Below are 18,554 nucleotides of genomic sequence, written 5' to 3' on the forward strand. Positions count from 1 at the left end.
CCTGAAAATCGAGGGCGCAGACGAGACAGAAAATGCTCAGACGCAGAGAGTAGTACAGGTGAAGTGAAGGCTCGTCGTCAGAAAGAGCAGACGGGACTCGCATGCGACCCAAAGAAAAAAAAAAGACACCGGGAGAGGTTCAGATTAACATACATCGGGGGAAAGGGTGAATCGGTGAATGGCTGGAAAGAAGGCGTCAATCACTACAACTCTCTCGCCGAGATTCATTTCTTCTGACTGGCTTCGTCGAATCCATCCAAAACGTCTTGGGCAATGCTGTTTTGCGACTGCTCATCAGCGAGGGCTGGGTCAGCCTCGCTGCCACTTTGCTGCGAGACCTCAGACATCCCACCGGAGACATGGCCCTCCTTACCAAGAGCTTTGGCAGCCATGCTCTTCGCCTGGGTCTCGCTGATCTTACCATAAACAGACATGGCGGATGCGATCATGCCTCCCATGTCACCAACGTTGCCGGGCACAACAACGGCGGTGCCTTCACGGGCCAGCTTGGAGAAGGCATCAACATATTGCTCCGCCACACGCAGGCTGAGAGCACCCTGAGCAGACTCCTGGCCATCCTGAATAGCACGAGCCACGACTTCAATTCCGCGAGCGGTAGCCTCCGCCTTGAGCTTGATCGCTTCGGCCTCACCGGAAGCGCGGTTGATCTGCTCAGATCGCAAGGCCTCGGATGCGAGAATCACCGACTGTTTACGACCTTCGGCGATGTTGATGGCGCTCTGTCGCTGACCCTCCGAGTCCAGAATCTCCGCCCGCTTTGACCGCTCCGCGGTGACCTGGCGGTGCATGGCGGCCACGACGCCCTCGGGGGCGTGGATATCCCTGATCTCATAACGCAGACAGACAACACCCCAGTCCTGCGCAGCCTCATTGATGGCCTGTGTGATGTTGGTGTTGAGCGTCGCACGCTCCTTCAGAACATGGTCCAAGGTCAATTGACCAATCTCCGATCGCATAGTCGTCTGGGCAAGTTGAGAAATGGCGTATTCGGCATCTTCGACTCCATAGCTGGTTTGCAAAGACAAGCGGTTAGCGCCCTTTCCCATGACGCATTGAGAGACTGCACTCAAAGTCACTTACCTGGCCTTGTACGCATCGAACACTCTGGTGTACAGGACGCCGTCCAATTCCAGTGTGACGTTATCCGCAGTGATGGCATTTTGACTGGGAATTTCGATCGCCGACTCCTTCAAGCTCTTCACGTATGCAATTCGATCAATAAATGGCATCAAAATAGCCAAACCGGGTTCCAGGATGCGATGGAACTTTCCCATGCGCTCGACGATCCATGCTGTCTGTTGCGGGACAAAACGTATGACGGTATTGGCGGGGAGGGTCTGCCGATTCGTGAAGTAGGTTGAAGGGAAACCACCTCCTTGAGGGCCACCAGCGGCTGCAAAATTGCTGAAGATGGATTCTGGTGCAAGGTGGCGCGGAGAGTTGGAGACGGAGCGGGCTTGTGCCGCGGCCACGCACGGCGTGGAAGCTGATCGAGGCAGACGACGCTGGTGAGTGAGGATATTCGCACCACGAGACCGAACAAGTCTCGAAGCCTGGCGGGTTACACCCTCCATCTTGAATTCTATGATTAAGTCGAGGAGGCGGTGGCGTAAAGCAGGGAAGACTGGACGGGATACGATGATCCAGGTAAGCTGAGCTGTCTCATCGGTCATGTTCCACGGATACCGCCTCAGGCAACAAGGCTACAGAGTTCCGCTCTGCTCCGTAGTAAAGCCGCCGCTGCCGTGCAGCGTGCCTCCTGCCAATTGCCCGGTATACGCATGATATGTGACATGGACACATATGTGATGACTTCTGAACTACTAGGTACTATATAGTGGTTTTCTCAGTTGGATCATGCGAAGGGAAATTACCTAGGTATTATGTGACATCATCTATATTCCTACTGGGTTCATGATCCATCGAGCCGACTCATCGGCATTCCAATACCTTCTCTGGCTTTGTCGGGCAGCATCTAAGACACTAAACCCCACTGAAGAGACACTCCATTCGTCCCAGAAACGTTGATTGAGCGTGGTACCATCTCAGGTGGCAGTGGAATTCCCCGGGCTGGAAATAATATATCTGGGTTTCCCGTTTACAACCGTTGACTGCCGTTCTCAGTTGTGGCATCGAGGCTGCCCGATCCCATCACACCTGAAAGTGGACCTTTCATGAGGCAAAATTTTAACAAGACACAAGACACCTTTTCATTTTGCTAATTGCACACGACCCTTTGCTGCACCAGTATTCCCACATGCCAACAAATCCATCGAACCAAATTGCAAGCTCCAGGGTCTGGTGTTTCGATCATCAGAGCATGCCAGGGCATAAAGGCACACGCACATTTCACAAACAAGGCGGGTGATCAGGAAAGAGAGAGAAAAAAAAAAGAAAAACTCTATGATCCGGATAAATGGGAAGAAAGGGATGTAATTCAGAGCCCGGCGGGTGGACTTTTGGTATCAGGCGAAAAGAAACGGTGGATATCTTGTCCGAGGATCTCATGGCGGACTCCGGGGACCATTCTGATTGGAGACACAGAAAGCCGTAATTCCGAAACAAAAGGCGCGTTGAAAGAGGAGGGGAGACTCGAAATCAATGTAATGGGAAACGTTGAACAAAACTCCGAAGGATCCGCGGCAAACCAGAAGACCCAGGAATAAATGGTTTGGCGATGGCACAAAAAAATTGATCAAAAAAGCAGGAATGCATGCGAATTCTTTTCGGGCACAATGATGCTGGCCCTAATTGACAGACAAAAGTAGCATTGAACAAATAAGATGATCAGACAGCACAACACCATGAAAAGAGGAGACGCGTGTTTTCAGTAACAAGGGAAAAGAAGAAGAAGAAGAAAACAAGAAAATCCCACGCGGTGAAATTGCTCTAAGCCCCCAGTCTCTGGTCATAGACCCCATGATAGAGCGAGTCGATCATGCGACGATTCGTGTCTTCCATCAGGCCACCCGTCATGGCCGAATTCAGGATATCAGTAAGCTCAGCGCTGAGGCGTGTTGTTTGATCACAGGACAGGTAAACCAGGTCGGTCAACACTTCTGCTGGGGAAGGACTGGGACTGCTGATGGAAGCTTGGTAGAAACTCAACAGTGTAGTGAATCCATAATCAGAATGTCGTGTTAGAAGATCATCAAGGGCTGATCGTCTAAATTCATTGTAGAGTCGTGAATCGAAGTTGCGGAGGAGGGCCATGGACCAGAAACGATAGGGAATGCCACGCTGAGCATCGGTGCTGATTGTGGACCAATCCAGGGCAGCCTGACTTGGGTAATGGGTGGAAGAAGGAGAAGAAAAAGTGAAACTTTTGGAGATAGGGTATCTTTGACTGGACAGTCGATCCTGTCGTTTCGGACGTCGTATGGTGAGATTCGCATGAGAACTGAACAGCGATCCTCGATCGTGGTCTTGTTCATAACTGGGAGTGAGGGGGACCGCCATGGTCAGCAAACAGTCTGCAAGAGGTAAAGTGTCGGTCTATAGATACCTGACGGGGCACCACTGCATCCCAGAGGAGGAGTGGATCGATTCGGTGGTTTGCGAGTTTAGTCCGCACGCTAGAGAGGCGTCAATATCAGGGGTTTCCTTGGGAGCTGAACAGGGGTCTTCAGCTTGGGGGGTAGTTTCCGTGCGAGGATGACGGGTCGGGGGATGTCCTACGTTGGTAACTTCATTTTGAGACGGCTGGAACTCCGGCGCGGCCGATGAAAGTGACGTTCGAGGCTCGGGAAGGGCGCTTGCGGTGCCATTGGGAACGAAGGGACGAGATCCGGGATGCATTGAGCCGTTGGGAGCGGTCTCGAGATGATTTGACATGGCGTTGTTTTCGTCCTGGTTGGCGGACAGGTGAACCGCAGGGGCACCTTCGTGCTGGGCGGAGGGATCCCGCTGATCGACGGGAAGCACCCACTGAGCCCACTTCTCCTTGGGTCGGAGGCGGTCCACACCGTCCTCGCCGATCTGGTAGTCCACGTTTCGAAGACCCCGCGAGACGTGACGGAGCATCTCAAAGTCCTCGGTCAAGGACTTGACGCGCTTGAAACTGGCAATCACGCCCAAGGGGACAAATCCTTGCGAGTCCATGTGGCGGCGCAAGAACATGTCCTTGCACATGTTGTCAACCGAGAAGTAGTACTCCAGCTGCATCGACAGCATGGTCATGAGGCCAAAAGGCTCCATGTACTGCTGGTAAGGGACGGCACTCATTGGTCCGGGCGCGACGTTGGAGAAAGAGGGATACATGGTATTGATTTCAGTGGGGTAGGCGTACACGGGGTTGTACATAGCGCCCGATGCCGGCAATGAGGGAGATCGCAGGGGCATGCGGTTGTTTTGTGGTTGGCCATTTTGCACGGGGTGCTGCTGGGATCGCTGGCGGTCGTTGAAGCCAAGCTTGCCGGGCACAAAGGTGTTGGCCATACCAAACTGATGGTTGGGGTTGAAGCTGGAGTACGGTCCGCGACCACGGTTGTTGGCGTGACGACCTCCTCGGTCCGCGCGGACCTCACCACGTTCACGGTTAAATTCATGAGAACCGGAGGCATCCCGATTCGCGTCCGCAGACTTGGGGCCAGACTCAACGCGGCGGTCGTGGAATCGAGTTGCGACCTGGGAGTCGATAGCCATCTGAGCTCCCTTGGACACACGATCACCAGCTCGACCCTCCTGGTTCTTGGAGAACTGCTTGCCGTCGCGCACGAAACGTGGTACATGTTCACCGCCATTCATCGACTTGCCATTGACCGCGCCCTCCTCGGTAGTACGGGGTCCACGGCCGCGATCGGTATTTTGAGCTTTCCGCGCATCCTGGTTGCTAACATCAGCGCTAGTGGAGCGCCGGGCTTGCGCGGGCAGAGACGTAGCACGAGCGCTTCCGTTGTCGTTCCGGCCGCGCTCTCCTGAGCCCTGCTTTCCAGTAGTGGTTGCAGCAGCCTGGCCAGACGCTGTCTTCTCGGCAGGGCAGCGCCACTTCCGTGGGGACCACCTCGGCCACTATCACGTCCTCCTCGGGCAGTTCGGCGGCCGCCGCGGCCGGATGGCGTTGGGAGAGGGGTGTTGAACACTGCGGTGGGGACGTAATTGACGGGCATCCATTTCTCCTTGCCATGAGAGCGGGCGACGGGGCTCTTGTCGGTTCGCTCAGGCTTCTCGGTCTTCTCCTGTGCCTTCTTCTTTTCCTCGCCGAGAGCAGTCTGTGGGGTGGGCCACGAAGAGGCATCTGCAACGGGAGGAATACCCTCATCACGTCCCTTGCCATCGGACTTCTTGCCCTTGGTGCCCTCCACAGCACCATCAGTGGCCTTTTTCTTGTTCCCAGACTTTGTGGAATCGTGCGAGGCCTCCTCTGATTTGGCCTTCACGGCAGGAACTGCGGGGGTGCTCTTGGCTTTGGCTTCCTGGGCTTCCTTTCTTTGCTGCCAAATGTTGACAGAGGGAAGGGGAGCAGCTTTCAACTCCTTGGGTGGCGCGGCCTTCTCGGCCTTCTCAGCCTTCTCAGACTTCTCAGACTTCTCAGACTTCTCAGACTTCTCAGACTTCTCAGACTTGTCCGCTTTGTCTGACTTCTCTCCTTTCTCCTTGGACTTCTCAGAGTTGGTCTCAGACTTTCCAGCCTTGGCATCCGACTGAGCCTGCTTTTCAGATGAAGATGCGGTTCCATTCGCGCCCTGGGTACCGTCGGTTTCCTTTGATTGAGCAGCATTTGACCGGACACTCGGAGATGCAGTTCGGGAGTTGTTGGTTCTGGATCGGTGGACGTGCTTGCTGGTAACTGTGGTAAACTCGGCATCGTTGTCGACACTTGTCGTAGAAGTCTCGGGCTCCTGCGGCGTTTCTGTCTCAGAGGCAGTTGTCACAGACTCGGGTTGAGGTGCCATGTTCTCGGTCTGCTCCTCAGTCTTTGGCTCTGGCTTTTCCGACTCAGTTGAGCCGGCCTTGATGGGTGATGCGCTCCCAGAGACGCTTCCAGAGGCGCCTTTGGCGGCTTGCGCGTAGGAGAAAGTGGTGCTCATTATGTCTGAAAGTAATCAAAATCGGCGATGAGGGGGGGGGCGTTTTTTTCTGGACAGGTGATCTATCACCGATCAGAATGCTTCTGGGGAGTCAAGAAGGTCTCTTGACGCGCTGACGCGTGGAGCGGTATCAAGCCCCAGTGGCACTTGGATGAGGGTTCTCAATCAAATTGTAATCCTGCTTCACGGCAGGTTTCAGGTGACCTGGTGTCTTCGTTCAGGAAATTTCAGGATCGAAGTCAAGGATGTTGTGGGAAAAGACACCCAGTTATTGGCTCACGAGAGAATAACCTATCCGGGATAATGATTCGTGAGGATCGTGTCGTGGGGTCGCGTGATCAAAGGGTGTGATCGGAGAATTCAATAGAAAGGGCACGGGACTGAAGAGCCTGTGAGGGGTCTTTCTCTTAGGACGCAAAACAGCCTGAGAGAGGTTAAGCACCACTGAATGAACAACCAGACGCACAAGCTGGATAACCAATGCACGTCACAAAAGCCAGGGCCTGCAGATGTCCTCCAAGTGTTTGTTCACAGTTTGTCCTGTTGGAGATTGGACAGATAGGCAAGGAGGTCCCGGTTGTTCCAGATCCGGTAGGCGACGCGGAGAGCAAACGCGTGGAGAATCTCCTCTGCTTTCACGAATACCGTTGGAGTAATTGAAACGTCGGCGTAGCACGAGCCAGGCGGGACGAGTTACGGATCGCTCAAAGGGGTGTTTTTGAGCGGAAGGCGCGGACAGATAGAGAAGGTGCTCACTTCCGGAATGAGAGAAGCTGCGAGGATTTGATCTTCAGTGACCCGAATGTCCAAGGCGTTGAGCGCTGCGGGCTTGGAACAATCAGGCAGATCACAGAATCGATCGATGTAAGAACCACAGCAGGATATCTCTGATGACGGAGATGAAACTATGGTGCGTTAGATGAAAGTCAAAATGAGGCAGTCTTGCAAGAAGCAGGGACTTCCAGAAAGGAAATGACGCACAGGACCGCAGTGGGAGGAGGAGGGAGGGGGGGGTGGGAGGCAAGAGGGGAGATGTGAAGGAAGGTAGGAGTTGGAGGAGGAAGAGGGACGGAAAACGCAAAATTATTATTTGGGTAATCAGGGCCGCGAGTTGTGGTAGCGGGGTGTAACTGCCCGCCCAGCGTCCAGCACGACCGAGTTGAAGTGACCCGAGAGCGCGTTGGCCATGACAAACAATACGACACAACTCAAATAAACAAGCTGATAGGAACATCCATTGGAAGACCCTTGATGCATGTAAATCAATACTGACCTGGTGTATTTTGTATGACCGATGCAAGATGATCCAACTCCCACAGTCAAGGGACTTTGCTGATCGAGGTACTTGAGAGACGAAAAAAAAAAATCTTAACTATGGAGACCTTGTGGAATTCCTCGGAGCCGTAGCCGTAGCCGTACGTCTTCCCCCCACACGGAAAGATTTGGCCTTCACACACAAATGGCAGGCCACCCGCCCATGTCAGTGCCAGCGTCAACGCCAGTCACACAATGTCCTGCTCCAAACCCTATGGGATGAGGCAGACAAGGCCTGCATGTAAGCTGTTAGAGCTACTGTCGTGGTGTCTTTTTTCGGCTTAGTGGAGGAATGAGGAGCGAGAGTTTGGTGATATCCAATAACGAGCTGAGCTATTACTGCCTTGGTATCACAAGCGTTTTACCAGATCCATGGAGACTTGGACTGTGTGCTGCCAGATCACCGTGTTATTATCGTAGCTGGTTGAATCACTCTCGAGGGGGGTTGTGGTTGAGTGTGCTCCACCGTAAACCAGTATCTACTTGGATGCCTTGTCAGGTACACCCCTACACATATATATCCGCCCATGACAATATACAGTACCGTGGTCCGTTGAGTGTGCCTCAAAGTTAGCACGCAGGGCCAGTTTGCTCTCTGGGAATCATCATCATTTGCTATTCGCTCACGTTGCTACTGTAAATTGAATTCCCGATCAACACTCGACCAAGGACCTCACCTCTCACGCAAGGATATTCTGAGGCTCGCATTGACCAGGTGTCGACGCGGTAGCTCTCGAGCCGTTGCGAGGACTGTAGAGTGAAGAACACTGCAGTTGTCCGGGGAAGGTGAAGAAGGCCGTGTTGCCAGATTCCTTTTTCCGACTAGACCAGAAGGCTCATGTGAGATCTCTGACCGGTTCACATCCTTTTCTTCATGGACGGGTACTGCCCGGACCCATGGGCTGCCGACACGGATCTTGATCCGACGCTTCATGCCATAGGCTAAACTCGCCCACACAGACATAGACAGGTCGTCCGGTGTAGTCCTCCGGGATGCAGAATGAATTACAGCTACAATATACCGTTTTCCCCCCGGAAAGTCAATGCAAGGTGACAACTTCTACTAGACAGCAACATTGTCAGCCTTCCCCATCCGCCCATGGTGATCAGGCAAGACAATAGAAGAGATGGATTCCAAGACCCTTCCGACTCCCACGTTCAGGATTTGCTTCCGTGACAAAGACTTTGTCTCTAAACCGAGGGAAACAACGGCCGTCCCGTCTGCCCGAGCAAGCTTGGCGGGAGACGATGGAAAAGCCCGCCGATGGAAATTGACTAAGCGGCTGTGCCCGTCGACAAACGGGGGCCTTCGCGTGGAGCAAAGTTGCTGGACCGATTTCATTTCGTTACACCGCATTTGAAGTTGATCACCTCTAGAAAGAGAGCGAGAGAGAGGGAGAGAGGGAAAGAGAGAAGAGAGCAGATCGATCTGACAGGAGGTACGGTATAGATGAGAATCAGTACTAAAAGTTTCCCATACTGCTGAGGTAGTCGTACCGGTACTGTACTCGGCGTGGTAAAACTCTGGTCCAGCCTCAGTCCTCAGGTGTCCAAGCTGGTGCTTTGTGCTGACCATGTACAAAAAGTATGTGCTTATTGTACTGTACATCTGCACCGCTAGTACGCAACGGAATGAGCACTCAACCACACGGGATCCACCGGGCTCGAAGGATTTTGCCCAGTTGATTGGTTGGTTGGTCGCAACGGGCGACACAATCAGGTCTCTCTCTCTGCTGGGAGCGAGTGCAACGCAACCGAAAACTGCTACTACAAGAAGAGAATTCGTTAATTGGTACAGACGCTGTACTTGACATAGTAAGTCTACCACCGATGATGACTACAGATCAAGAGCGAGAGAGAGAGAGAGAGAGAGAGAGAGAGAGAGAGAGAGAGAGAAATAGCGTAAATGGCAGATTGTCACCGTTTTCGAGATCTCAGATTTGCATATCACGTCAGACCATTGGAAGGGGACGGGATTCTCGGGTACTGTACCTGATAGGGCTTGAGACCCTCTGCTACGGAGGACTACTCAGACGCTGGGTCCGAGTCCACCAACTCCCAAGTCGGAGATTTCACGTGAAAGCACAACTGCAGGACAATCCCTTGACCGGGTGGTGTGAATTGAAGTGGTTTTAAACTGTCATATTGAGCTGGCCATCTCAATATGTCCATGTAATCAAGATCGTATCTTCCACGCAACGGAAAGCCTCAAGTCTACCATAGTATCTCGACTCTATTCAGGTCACGTGAACCAGACGTATGGTCCCATCGAGATGGTCGGTCCCAGCACGAGTTCGATCCCTCGGCACGCCGGGACGATGAGCCTACTTTCAGCTCACCTTCCAAAGAAGGGAGTCACAGCAGACAAGGGGCATGGCGGGGATCGAGGTATTTCTAGGCCCGGCATTGAGGAAAGTCGGGTGAGATCTGTACATCTAAGGGCAGTAGCCCTTGAGCGATGGAGCGCGGTAATAGGTCGGAATGAATATATCTCCATCAATGCCCTTGGCCAGATGCTACATTTACTGCAGCCCTGTAATGGAACGTCACCGTGTACGAAGTCTAAGATAGCAGTTTCAACTTCAAAGTAGGTGGGTTGTAAAAGGTTTCGCTCATGGCAAGTGCCGACTCGAAAAAACTCGGAGCATGCCAGTGACGGCGAAGAAAGAACCCAGGAATCAAGTACATCATGTAGCTTACGAGCAAAAAAGACGTGACCCATGACCCGTGATATTAAATATGTATTCAGTTTCACTCCTGTACTTGGGAAGAGCCAACCGGAACGATGATTCTCAACATCAGCGACATATCACCAACCAGAGACCAGAGCATGTCCCGTCGCTACCAATGGCGAACTCCGACGAGCACTTGTTCCCGGGAGTCAGGTTCAACATAGCTCACGGGGCCGGTGAGAAACCCGAGGCGCATCAGAGCCTGAGCAACCAGCTTGCGCTTCAAGTTCTCACGTACAGGGATCTTTTCCAGCGCATCAAAGCCATTGAAATACTTCACCAGGATCGGCCAGTGTTGTCTCAAAACGTCATGCTGTTCATGCGGCGCAAGTTCCTGGCCCGACACAGCCATCCCTCTCAGTGTGTTTGGTTGCGTGGGGAACCGGGCCAAGATTTCATCCAGCCATCGAGACTCGAGCGGAGACGCGCGTTGAGGGGCAGGAATGAGAGAGGAAAGCCGAATCGCGGTGGACCGATCCAGCAATTTATGAGAGAGCTGGAGGCGAGCATGAGGATCGAGTCGGCCGCCGGGCATGGGTGTTTCCTCGCCACTACCGTGACTCGCCAGGGAGGAAGACGAAGAGGAATGGGCATCCGCGTCACTGGGAGACGGTGAGCGTTCGTCGTCGCTGGTCGATTTGCCATTGCTTTTTGCAAGGTATCGATCGACCTCCTCCTTACGAAGGGCGGTTTCTACCCCCAGTTTGATTTCGGGTGATACTTTGACACGGGCAAAGCTTCGCAGCTGTGTGACCCAGCCGCCGCGGAGCAGCCACGCCAGGATAGAAAAGTATGTTTCCTTGTGGTCTTTGCTGGGGATGAAGCTGCCGTAAGGCCGGGGGGTACCGCTCAAGGCAGAAAGCATCTTAGGCAGACTGGGTAGCGTCGGAAATGTGGCCTGATAAGCAATGGTGGCTATTTCAAGCTTACTGAGATCGCAATTGGGTGATACGATGTAGGTGTCTCGTTGATGGATTGGAGGAATAGCCCGTGCACGACGCCAGTACACCAGATGACTCGCCAACATTTGTATGGTGGATAGCGGGATGCCCGACGAGGCTGAGATTTGTGCAAAGGACTTTGTGGGTTTTGAGAATCGAATGTAGTGAGCGAGGGCTGGCGCCAGCGCGCCTCCAGAAGCCTCGACGTCTTTGATGACTGCAGCTTCGCTATCCAGGAGAAGCAGGGCAAAATGTTTTGCAAGGACTTGATGCGCATTGTTCTGGTTATTGTTGCTGTTTTTGTCCTCACTGTGCGGATCATCGATGGGAGTTGCGCTGTCCGCCGTAGTCAGCCACAGACCGGGATAGGCTCTGTCGGTTGGGCCAGCTAGATAAGGCGTGGACGTCAATGGGGGTATCTGAAGGGAGATGGAGACATCGGGACTGAACGAGACAGACGCGATTTTTGACGCGGATATACTGCTGTAGACGGTGTAGATGGCTCTTGCTAGCGTTGACTGATTGATCAATTCGGAGTAGAGGTTGTGGACGGATGTTCCTACGTGGAAGCAGTTAGCCAGAATCCCCATCCAGATAGGAAAAGCGGCGACCATACGGTTCTCACGAGCTCTCCTCCGAACTTGCAGTATATGTTGGGATTCCCTCCAGACGTAATCGTTTCGAGCTTGCTCCCATTTCAAAGCTTTGGCAAATTTTTTGATGACGTTCTCGTAAATGTCCTTTATTCGGGTCGAGTATTCCAGTAAGGGAGGATCCATGACGAAGACGACGTTGAACATGGTCATCTGATCGTTGTCCTCGGTGTCAATGCCATCTTCTGCGTGCTTGCCTAGCCTGCTGCTTGCGGTCGAGGTTCGCTTGTAATCGGTAGGTGAGGCCGTTAATGACAGCTCCGTGATGGTAGCAACACTGCCGCCCATGTCAGGAGTAGCTGTCAGATCATCCTCGCCCTGGCCATCTTCAGAATTTTCATTGTGTCCCAATTCACCACCGTCCCACTCTGGTGCGGACTTTTTCTTCTTCTTCTTCCGGCGTTGCTTGCGCCAAGTTCCATCCTCACGCACGAACACCGGCCAGCCGATCAGCGCAAGATCGTTTATCCCAACCTCAAACCGTTTCTTATGCCACGAGCGAGATGGACTCAAAAGCTTCTCCCAAACGCTCCCCGGAAGGCCAAGCAGCGACTCCCAGGGGGCCCGTGTCGACCCTCCGGACGACTCGTCTTCGTGCCAGTCGGATCCTGCATCGTCCTCGTGATCTGAACTTGCACCCGCTCTTCTCCGCAACGAAGAAGGTCTGGCAGATCCGATAGATCCAGCTCTCTGAGATTCTGCAACCCCGGGCGATGCGCCATCTGGTGCCAGTGCGAGGGGATCGATGCCGAAGTTGCTCGCGCGCCGTCCGAGTCCGGCCGACAGGTTCACGCTTAGGTTCGAAGCCAAATTTGTGCCCACGTTGACGCTGCCAGCCAGATGATGGGGCTCTCTCTCGTCCTCATCTTCATCTGAACTCAGTCCCGTGTCTGAGCTTGAGCTCGAGTCGGTATTCCTGGATCCTTGTCGGCTACGGGTGCGAGACACCCGGCGACCACCCTTGGTCGTCGTCCGCAGGCGGTTTTCGTTGAGTGGATTCGGCGGATAGTTGAACACCAGGCGCGGACCGGTCCGTGATCGTACAATGAGAATTATCGCGACTAAGCATGGGTCGGGAGGACGTGCAATCGACGACATTGGGAGTGCTGCCGATCAGCTGCGGCGCGGAATCGGACAAGCATGGACATGCGACTGTTGGAGCTGTCGAGGCGGAACTACTTTCCCCGCATGTGACCCTAGAGAGAAGTGAAGGAGCCTTCTACTGCGTCCCAACTTGAAGCAAATTCGGCCATGAAATTGAAATCTGGATTCTCGGCAGCCATTTTTATTACCTGTGTGGAGTCTTGATTCTTGAAAATTTAATTGTGAAAAGAAATATTGTATGTGCAAATCCCCCTCAGGAACGCCATTCACAGTCCCATGGTCAATCATCCTAATCTCCAGTTCGTATCGTACACAATCTGCCCTCATCAAACTTTCGAGGCTGCTTATTTTTCTGTCTTGCCCGCCTCTTGTGGTTGTGGCTGTGTCCTGTTTTTGGACGCATCGTTGCCTTCTGCTGGATCATCCTTGAAGATGAGCCCCAGATTCTGGAAATTATCCGGAGCCATCAAATTTCTGGAAGCATGAAAAAATACGGAGTCAGTAAGATATTCCTCTTGACCTCTGATGGCCATGCTCCTCTATCTTGTAGTGAGTCAGGTAGACTGATCACAACGTACTTATCCATTCGACAGGCGAGGTATTGTTTCGCCAGCTTGCGACAGGCCTCGTCATTGGTACCACGATTCAACTTGATGCATTTCAGATAACCCGAGATAATGTGCTTGCATTCCCCTGTACAATCAAATTTACTGTCAGATCGTCTCTTTGTTGGTCGTTTGGGATAAAGCCTGGGTGTGCGTTCGGGCAGAATGGGCCAACAATTCTGCTAGTGGATCGTACCATCGTGATCAAGGGGGAAACTTCCACGTTCTGGTCTGTTTGGGGGAACCACAAAAGGGTCAGCAATGGGCTTTGATAGTGTCTCGCACGAGAAGCCGCATTCCATATCATGCAGAGGACAGAGGACGGGGACAGATTGAAGTAATGTCGATTGGTATAACTCACGGTGTGGGCTTGTAATTGACCGAACCACCTCCGGGGGCTCCAAAGCTCATTTTGTCAAAAGGGCGAACGGTCGCGAGGCAATCCAGATGGCCTGACTTCTTGTTTGAAGCAACCCGTGAATCCTCAGCGAGCAACCAGTGCCTCCATCCGAAATCAAAACTCCGGCGCAGGTGCCAAAGTCCGAAGACAAACAGAGCAAAAGAGACAAACAGTCTCTGCTGACCAATCAGCGATCGCCATTCCCAGATGAGCACTGTTGCTGATGATGTAGTTCACGCAATTGATTGCCCAGAAACAAGACTAGCCCGCACCCAAGTGGGCGAGGGAATTGATGACTGGAGCTGCATGGAGCATGCAGCTAGAGGTGATTTGTTTGCATCGTAATGGCTTGCTGAGTCCCACCGATGATTCGCTATGTCCGTCACTTCCATGTAACACTGCCTCGCATCAATTTTGCACTATATGTAGGTCTGACAGGAGGACGAACACACGTGTCTCCGCGCAAGCCCGATGTAGAACAACAACTCGATACATTCCAAGCCCCCCCCCCCCCCTTCTAGTCACCACGAGCCCTCTCCCCTATCTTCCATCTCATTATACAAACGAGGACGGGAGAGCTTTCGATCGGCATCTCCAGAGATAACACCAGCCACAGAAAAGCCGTGCTCCAAGATGCCAATGTTAGTACCAGCACCTACTACGCAGTGAGCACTGAACAGTGTCCCGTCTCCTTTTGAAAACCGGGAGATCTCCGCGCTCGAGCTTTGATCCATGATGGAACCCATATAAGCTAACAGCATATATCGTAATATAGGAAACTTGATGGAAGCTGCCAATGTGGTGGCGTTGAGTTCACCCTCCAGTCCAATACACCTGTTCCGTATCAACTCTGCGCTTGCAGCATCTGTCGCAAAATTGGCGGATATGTCGGCTGCGTGAATCTGGGCGGCATAGCCAACAGCCTTCAAGTGCTAAAGGGGCAAGATCTGATCAAGTATGACCATCTCTGTTCCTGTCCCTTCTTCTCCTGTTCTGACTCGAAACCTCATGCGGCGGTCAATGCGACCAACCAACGGTGGCTAACGTCAACGCGCAGAAAATATAACGCAATCAAGGACCGCGGAACCCCTAATGAGGAGCAATGCAGTTCGGAACGCAATTTTTGTTCCAACTGCAGCTCCATGTTGTGGCTTTGGGATCACCACTGGCCCGAGCTGATTCATCCTTTTGCCTCGGCCATCGATACAGAGCTACCCGAGCCAGCTGAAATGGCATGTATCATGGAGAGCTCAAAGCCCAAATGGATGCGATGGCCTGAAGGAAAGAAGAGCACGCACTCGCTGTATTCCAAGGAGAGCCTGGAGGAATGGCACAAAAAGCATGGATACTATAACGAATAAGGCTTCGACAGGAAAGTCGTATACCGAAGCGACAAACTACATGACGAATCACGCTAGCTGTTTAGATGTACATGACTCAGGTACCCACGAGGCGCAATCTCCCAGAGGTGCGAGGAACAAGTACAACCAGGAGCTACGGAGTTGAGAGCAAGCGAGTTGTTACATAGTGATTACGAAAAATTCAGTGCTAAAGAGATCACGTTCATTGGTAATATCTTGGACAAAAAAAAACCCTGCGGAATCTGAATTGCGAGTCAGCAGATGATCACAACTCGATCGCTCGATGACAAGAGTGAGTGGAGGTAGGGGTCAGTTCTCCAAGGTGAATATAATTTTTTATCTTCAATGTGTATTCAGAAAGAACACAGCGAATAATTGGTGCTCATCAGAAAGTGGGAAGAGGTAACGAAGGGCAGCACTCGTACATACCAAGGATAAGGTCGTCCACTATTGATTGAATTCGTGCCCTAATCTTATGGAATGAATCAAGTCAGCGACAGCATTCAGACATAATGCAAGCGTGATGATCATCTTGTAAACATGGCAACTATGTCAGGCTTTTAAAAAGTCAGCTCAGGGTTCCTTCAGTTTGGAAAGCAATGTCAATCTGAGAAACTCACCTCATTAAATCAGATTTTTGTATAAATGTTCATTGCCAGAATACCGAAGTATCCAGCTCAAACAGTGTGAATAACACATTCATCATAATAGATATGGCCATGTGGTTCGATCATGCATGCGCAAAAAGGCAGAAGGATTGAAATTACCTGATGAGAATCAATGTTAGTGCTGATGATTCTATAGCAGGTATAGATGTCATAAACCAAACATGACAATGGGCAGATTGTCAGGTGACGAATTCTCAACAAGTATTCCACATCCCAGACACCCACAGAGTTTGTACGCTCTGGGTTTGTAGGGTGACGGAACGTGGATACGTTATGTCCGCCCGTTCGTTCAAGATTTCTTCATACAAGGCATGATGGCGCAGAAGGGGGAGAATATTGAGAGCGAAATTGAATGTACCTAGCAACATCGAATTAGCTTTTGATCGTATGAGATGAGTTGATGCGATCAATAGTGATGTTGGTTGGGTGTAGTCAGACAAGGCTGAAACTTAATGTATGACAGATTCCACATGATAACTTAAGATTGAGGAATGCCTTTGCATGTCGTAGGAGTCATCATCCAAGGGGGGGGAGGGGAGCAAATGCAGGTTGCTTGGCCTGTATGGCATGAGCTTACCTTTTAAGAAAGTGACGACCGGCACTGAGACGCAACATCAAGCACTCAATGTCCGGTCGTCGAGATCTTCAGAGACAGTCCGTCTTGAAGATACAGCCTTCCATGTATATTCCTCAATTGAAGAATTAATAGGAGCAGGGCGAAGAAGTCGTAGACACCCAAATTGTGCCGCGGATGAAGAAAGAAGAAAAATTTTCGTGAGTGGAGCACGAAATATAAACGAAGCTTCCGGATACGGTAGGCGCGATAGGCTTGTGGTGTAGTTTGTCTTGCCGGCAAACAGAGGACTCCACTTTCGCGCTGCGCGTGTTTCCTGCCTTGATGCCTAGAGAAATGAATGCCTCTAGCCCTTACTGGAACCATACCTCGCCGGATACATACTGAAATCTTTGCCATCGCAGTCCAAGAAACACTTTCACTTTCACTCGGCATACATGACCACTTCCATGTTTGGTCAGAGAGCAACTGATCTTGGTAGAAATATTTCTAAAAGGAGCCGGCTAGATGACTCTCGGTGTCGTGTCTACTACATAGTCTTGTTCATTACTAGCCCAAACCCTAGGTGGGGTTACGTTCGAACAGGCTGCTCGAATGCTTGAGGGAGCGCATTGTGAGCATTATTCAGTCCGGAGCTCTCTCAGTCGACTGGTGGAGTTGTGCGCAAGGCTTCCCCCTTTGAATTTGTCATCACCTGTCAAGCCTCCGCCGAGGAAAATAGAATATGAACGAGGTGTCAATCGCGGAACCTTTATATGTTGATAGTCACACCGACTTGACAATAACAGGAGCTGGCGTACTTTCCTTCTCGAGCCATCTCAATTGTCTTTATTTTAGTTGATATCAACATCTGGGCATTTTTTATCCCTGGGAAAATGTGCAGTATGGGATGAAAAGTTAACGTGACTGAATTCTCGGGCGATGCACTTCATCGGGCCCTGTCTACTTCCTGTAGAAGAATATCCCCCAAAATCAGCCTAGGCTGAGAAAAGATTAATCCATGTCTGATAAGACTTCCAAGGCAAGTGGCAAAACGAAGGTCTGTGCAGCACGAGATGCATACGAGCAACCTGTGTGATGGACGTAGCCTAAAGGTTTGCGGTCAGCAATAGTTCTTTCGCAAGTTACATATATCTTAAATGGGCAAAGAGCCGTTAAATATGGAGAAAGATGAGATATAATGTCCTGTCGTGAGTGAGACTGTAGATCCCTCAGGCTCTCTCCGGTGTCTTATTTGTTTCTGAGTTAACGGATTTTGTATTTGGGCAACTTTCATCTTCACGGAGATAGGTAGTCGAATAAGATGTGCATGTGCATTTTTAAGAGGCTGCTAGACTAGTAGAATAGGATGAGTAAAACTACAGATTCCAGGAACATTCCAAAGAAGCAATGTCCAAGCTACGTGTGAGGTAGTCGAGAAGAATATAAAGTTGAGCATAGTGGTCAAGAAATCTACAAAGGACTTTGCGACTCATCTTATTTTTCAAACCTTTGGGACACGTCAGTACTTGTTTTTAAGGACCGAGCGCCGTTGGCGTGAGATGATGCGTCACTAGGCAGTGTTATACAGTGGCGCTATTCGAAGTGATACGACGTTCACTGTGCAAAACCGAGCATGCTTCCAGTGGTCCAGTGGGTCGAAAGACACTACCGTATTAGTCTCTGCATGCATAAGAGCGGTATTGAATTTCTTCTTCTTTCTCCTTCAAGAGGCAACGCCTTGGAGAGAAGATGGTAATTGAACTTTTGTCAATCTGCCGGCTGCACCATCTGGCACGTGTGAGATTAGGGGATGGGAGGGTTACAGCAAGTTGATTACCCCTGCCAGATTTTGTGTACATGTATTAAAGCTATCGCGAAATTCCTCAATCTCCATTGTTCCACTACTGCAGTTGCTGTCACAGACATGGTACTAGGTTCGTTTCTGGGCACATCTCCGACCTCTAGAAGGTGTCAGTGTACAGTCTTGCGAGACTTGGCGAAGTTTATTCAATGAATTGAGTGGAGCGAGGTGCCGTCCACGTTAGGCAAATTCATCTGAAAGCTTGGGGGCAAATCCGGAGCTCACGTCACTATTCAGGCTTAGTTGATGCAAGAGAGACATGTTCTTCAACCAGGATACGCTTGGAATCTGTATATTATGGATCACTCA

At 51.4% G+C, this 18,554-nt stretch overlaps 5 protein-coding genes across 5 annotated transcripts; 1 reads left to right on the forward strand and 4 right to left on the reverse strand.

Moving 5' to 3' along the window:
- Positions 1-224: 224 nt before the first annotated feature.
- Positions 225-1,694, reverse strand: POX_d05716 (Stomatin-like protein 2; the record flags this gene model as incomplete). Its single annotated transcript, XM_050114556.1, has 2 exons — positions 225-1,029; positions 1,102-1,694. 2 exons carry the CDS (start codon positions 1,692-1,694, stop codon positions 225-227), a joined length of 1,398 nt encoding a protein of 465 aa, XP_049969507.1.
- A 1,216-nt stretch (positions 1,695-2,910) lies between these two features.
- Positions 2,911-6,050, reverse strand: POX_d05717 (uncharacterized protein; the record flags this gene model as incomplete). Its single annotated transcript, XM_050114557.1, has 3 exons — positions 2,911-3,457; positions 3,527-4,982; positions 5,039-6,050. 3 exons carry the CDS (start codon positions 6,048-6,050, stop codon positions 2,911-2,913), a joined length of 3,015 nt encoding a protein of 1,004 aa, XP_049969508.1.
- A 4,155-nt stretch (positions 6,051-10,205) lies between these two features.
- Positions 10,206-12,788, reverse strand: POX_d05718 (Nitrogen permease regulator 3; the record flags this gene model as incomplete). The annotated part of the gene is made up of 1 exon (XM_050114558.1): positions 10,206-12,788. The coding sequence occupies one exon, from the start codon at positions 12,786-12,788 to the stop codon at positions 10,206-10,208; it is 2,583 nt and encodes an 860-aa protein (XP_049969509.1).
- A 350-nt stretch (positions 12,789-13,138) lies between these two features.
- Positions 13,139-13,810, reverse strand: POX_d05719 (Cytochrome c oxidase assembly protein COX19; the record flags this gene model as incomplete). Its single annotated transcript, XM_050114559.1, has 4 exons — positions 13,139-13,268; positions 13,373-13,487; positions 13,596-13,630; positions 13,761-13,810. The coding sequence occupies 4 exons, from the start codon at positions 13,808-13,810 to the stop codon at positions 13,139-13,141; spliced, it is 330 nt and encodes a 109-aa protein (XP_049969510.1).
- Positions 13,811-14,432: 622 nt separating this feature from the next.
- On the forward strand, positions 14,433-15,160 carry POX_d05720 (putative glutathione-dependent formaldehyde-activating enzyme; the record flags this gene model as incomplete). The annotated part of the gene is made up of 3 exons (XM_050114560.1): positions 14,433-14,464; positions 14,575-14,754; positions 14,857-15,160. 3 exons carry the CDS (start codon positions 14,433-14,435, stop codon positions 15,158-15,160), a joined length of 516 nt encoding a protein of 171 aa, XP_049969511.1.
- Positions 15,161-18,554: the final 3,394 nt, after the last annotated feature.

Source organism: Penicillium oxalicum, chromosome IV (genome assembly GCF_001723175.1).
Source record: "Penicillium oxalicum strain HP7-1 chromosome IV, whole genome shotgun sequence".
NCBI lineage: Eukaryota > Fungi > Ascomycota > Eurotiomycetes > Eurotiales > Aspergillaceae > Penicillium > Penicillium oxalicum.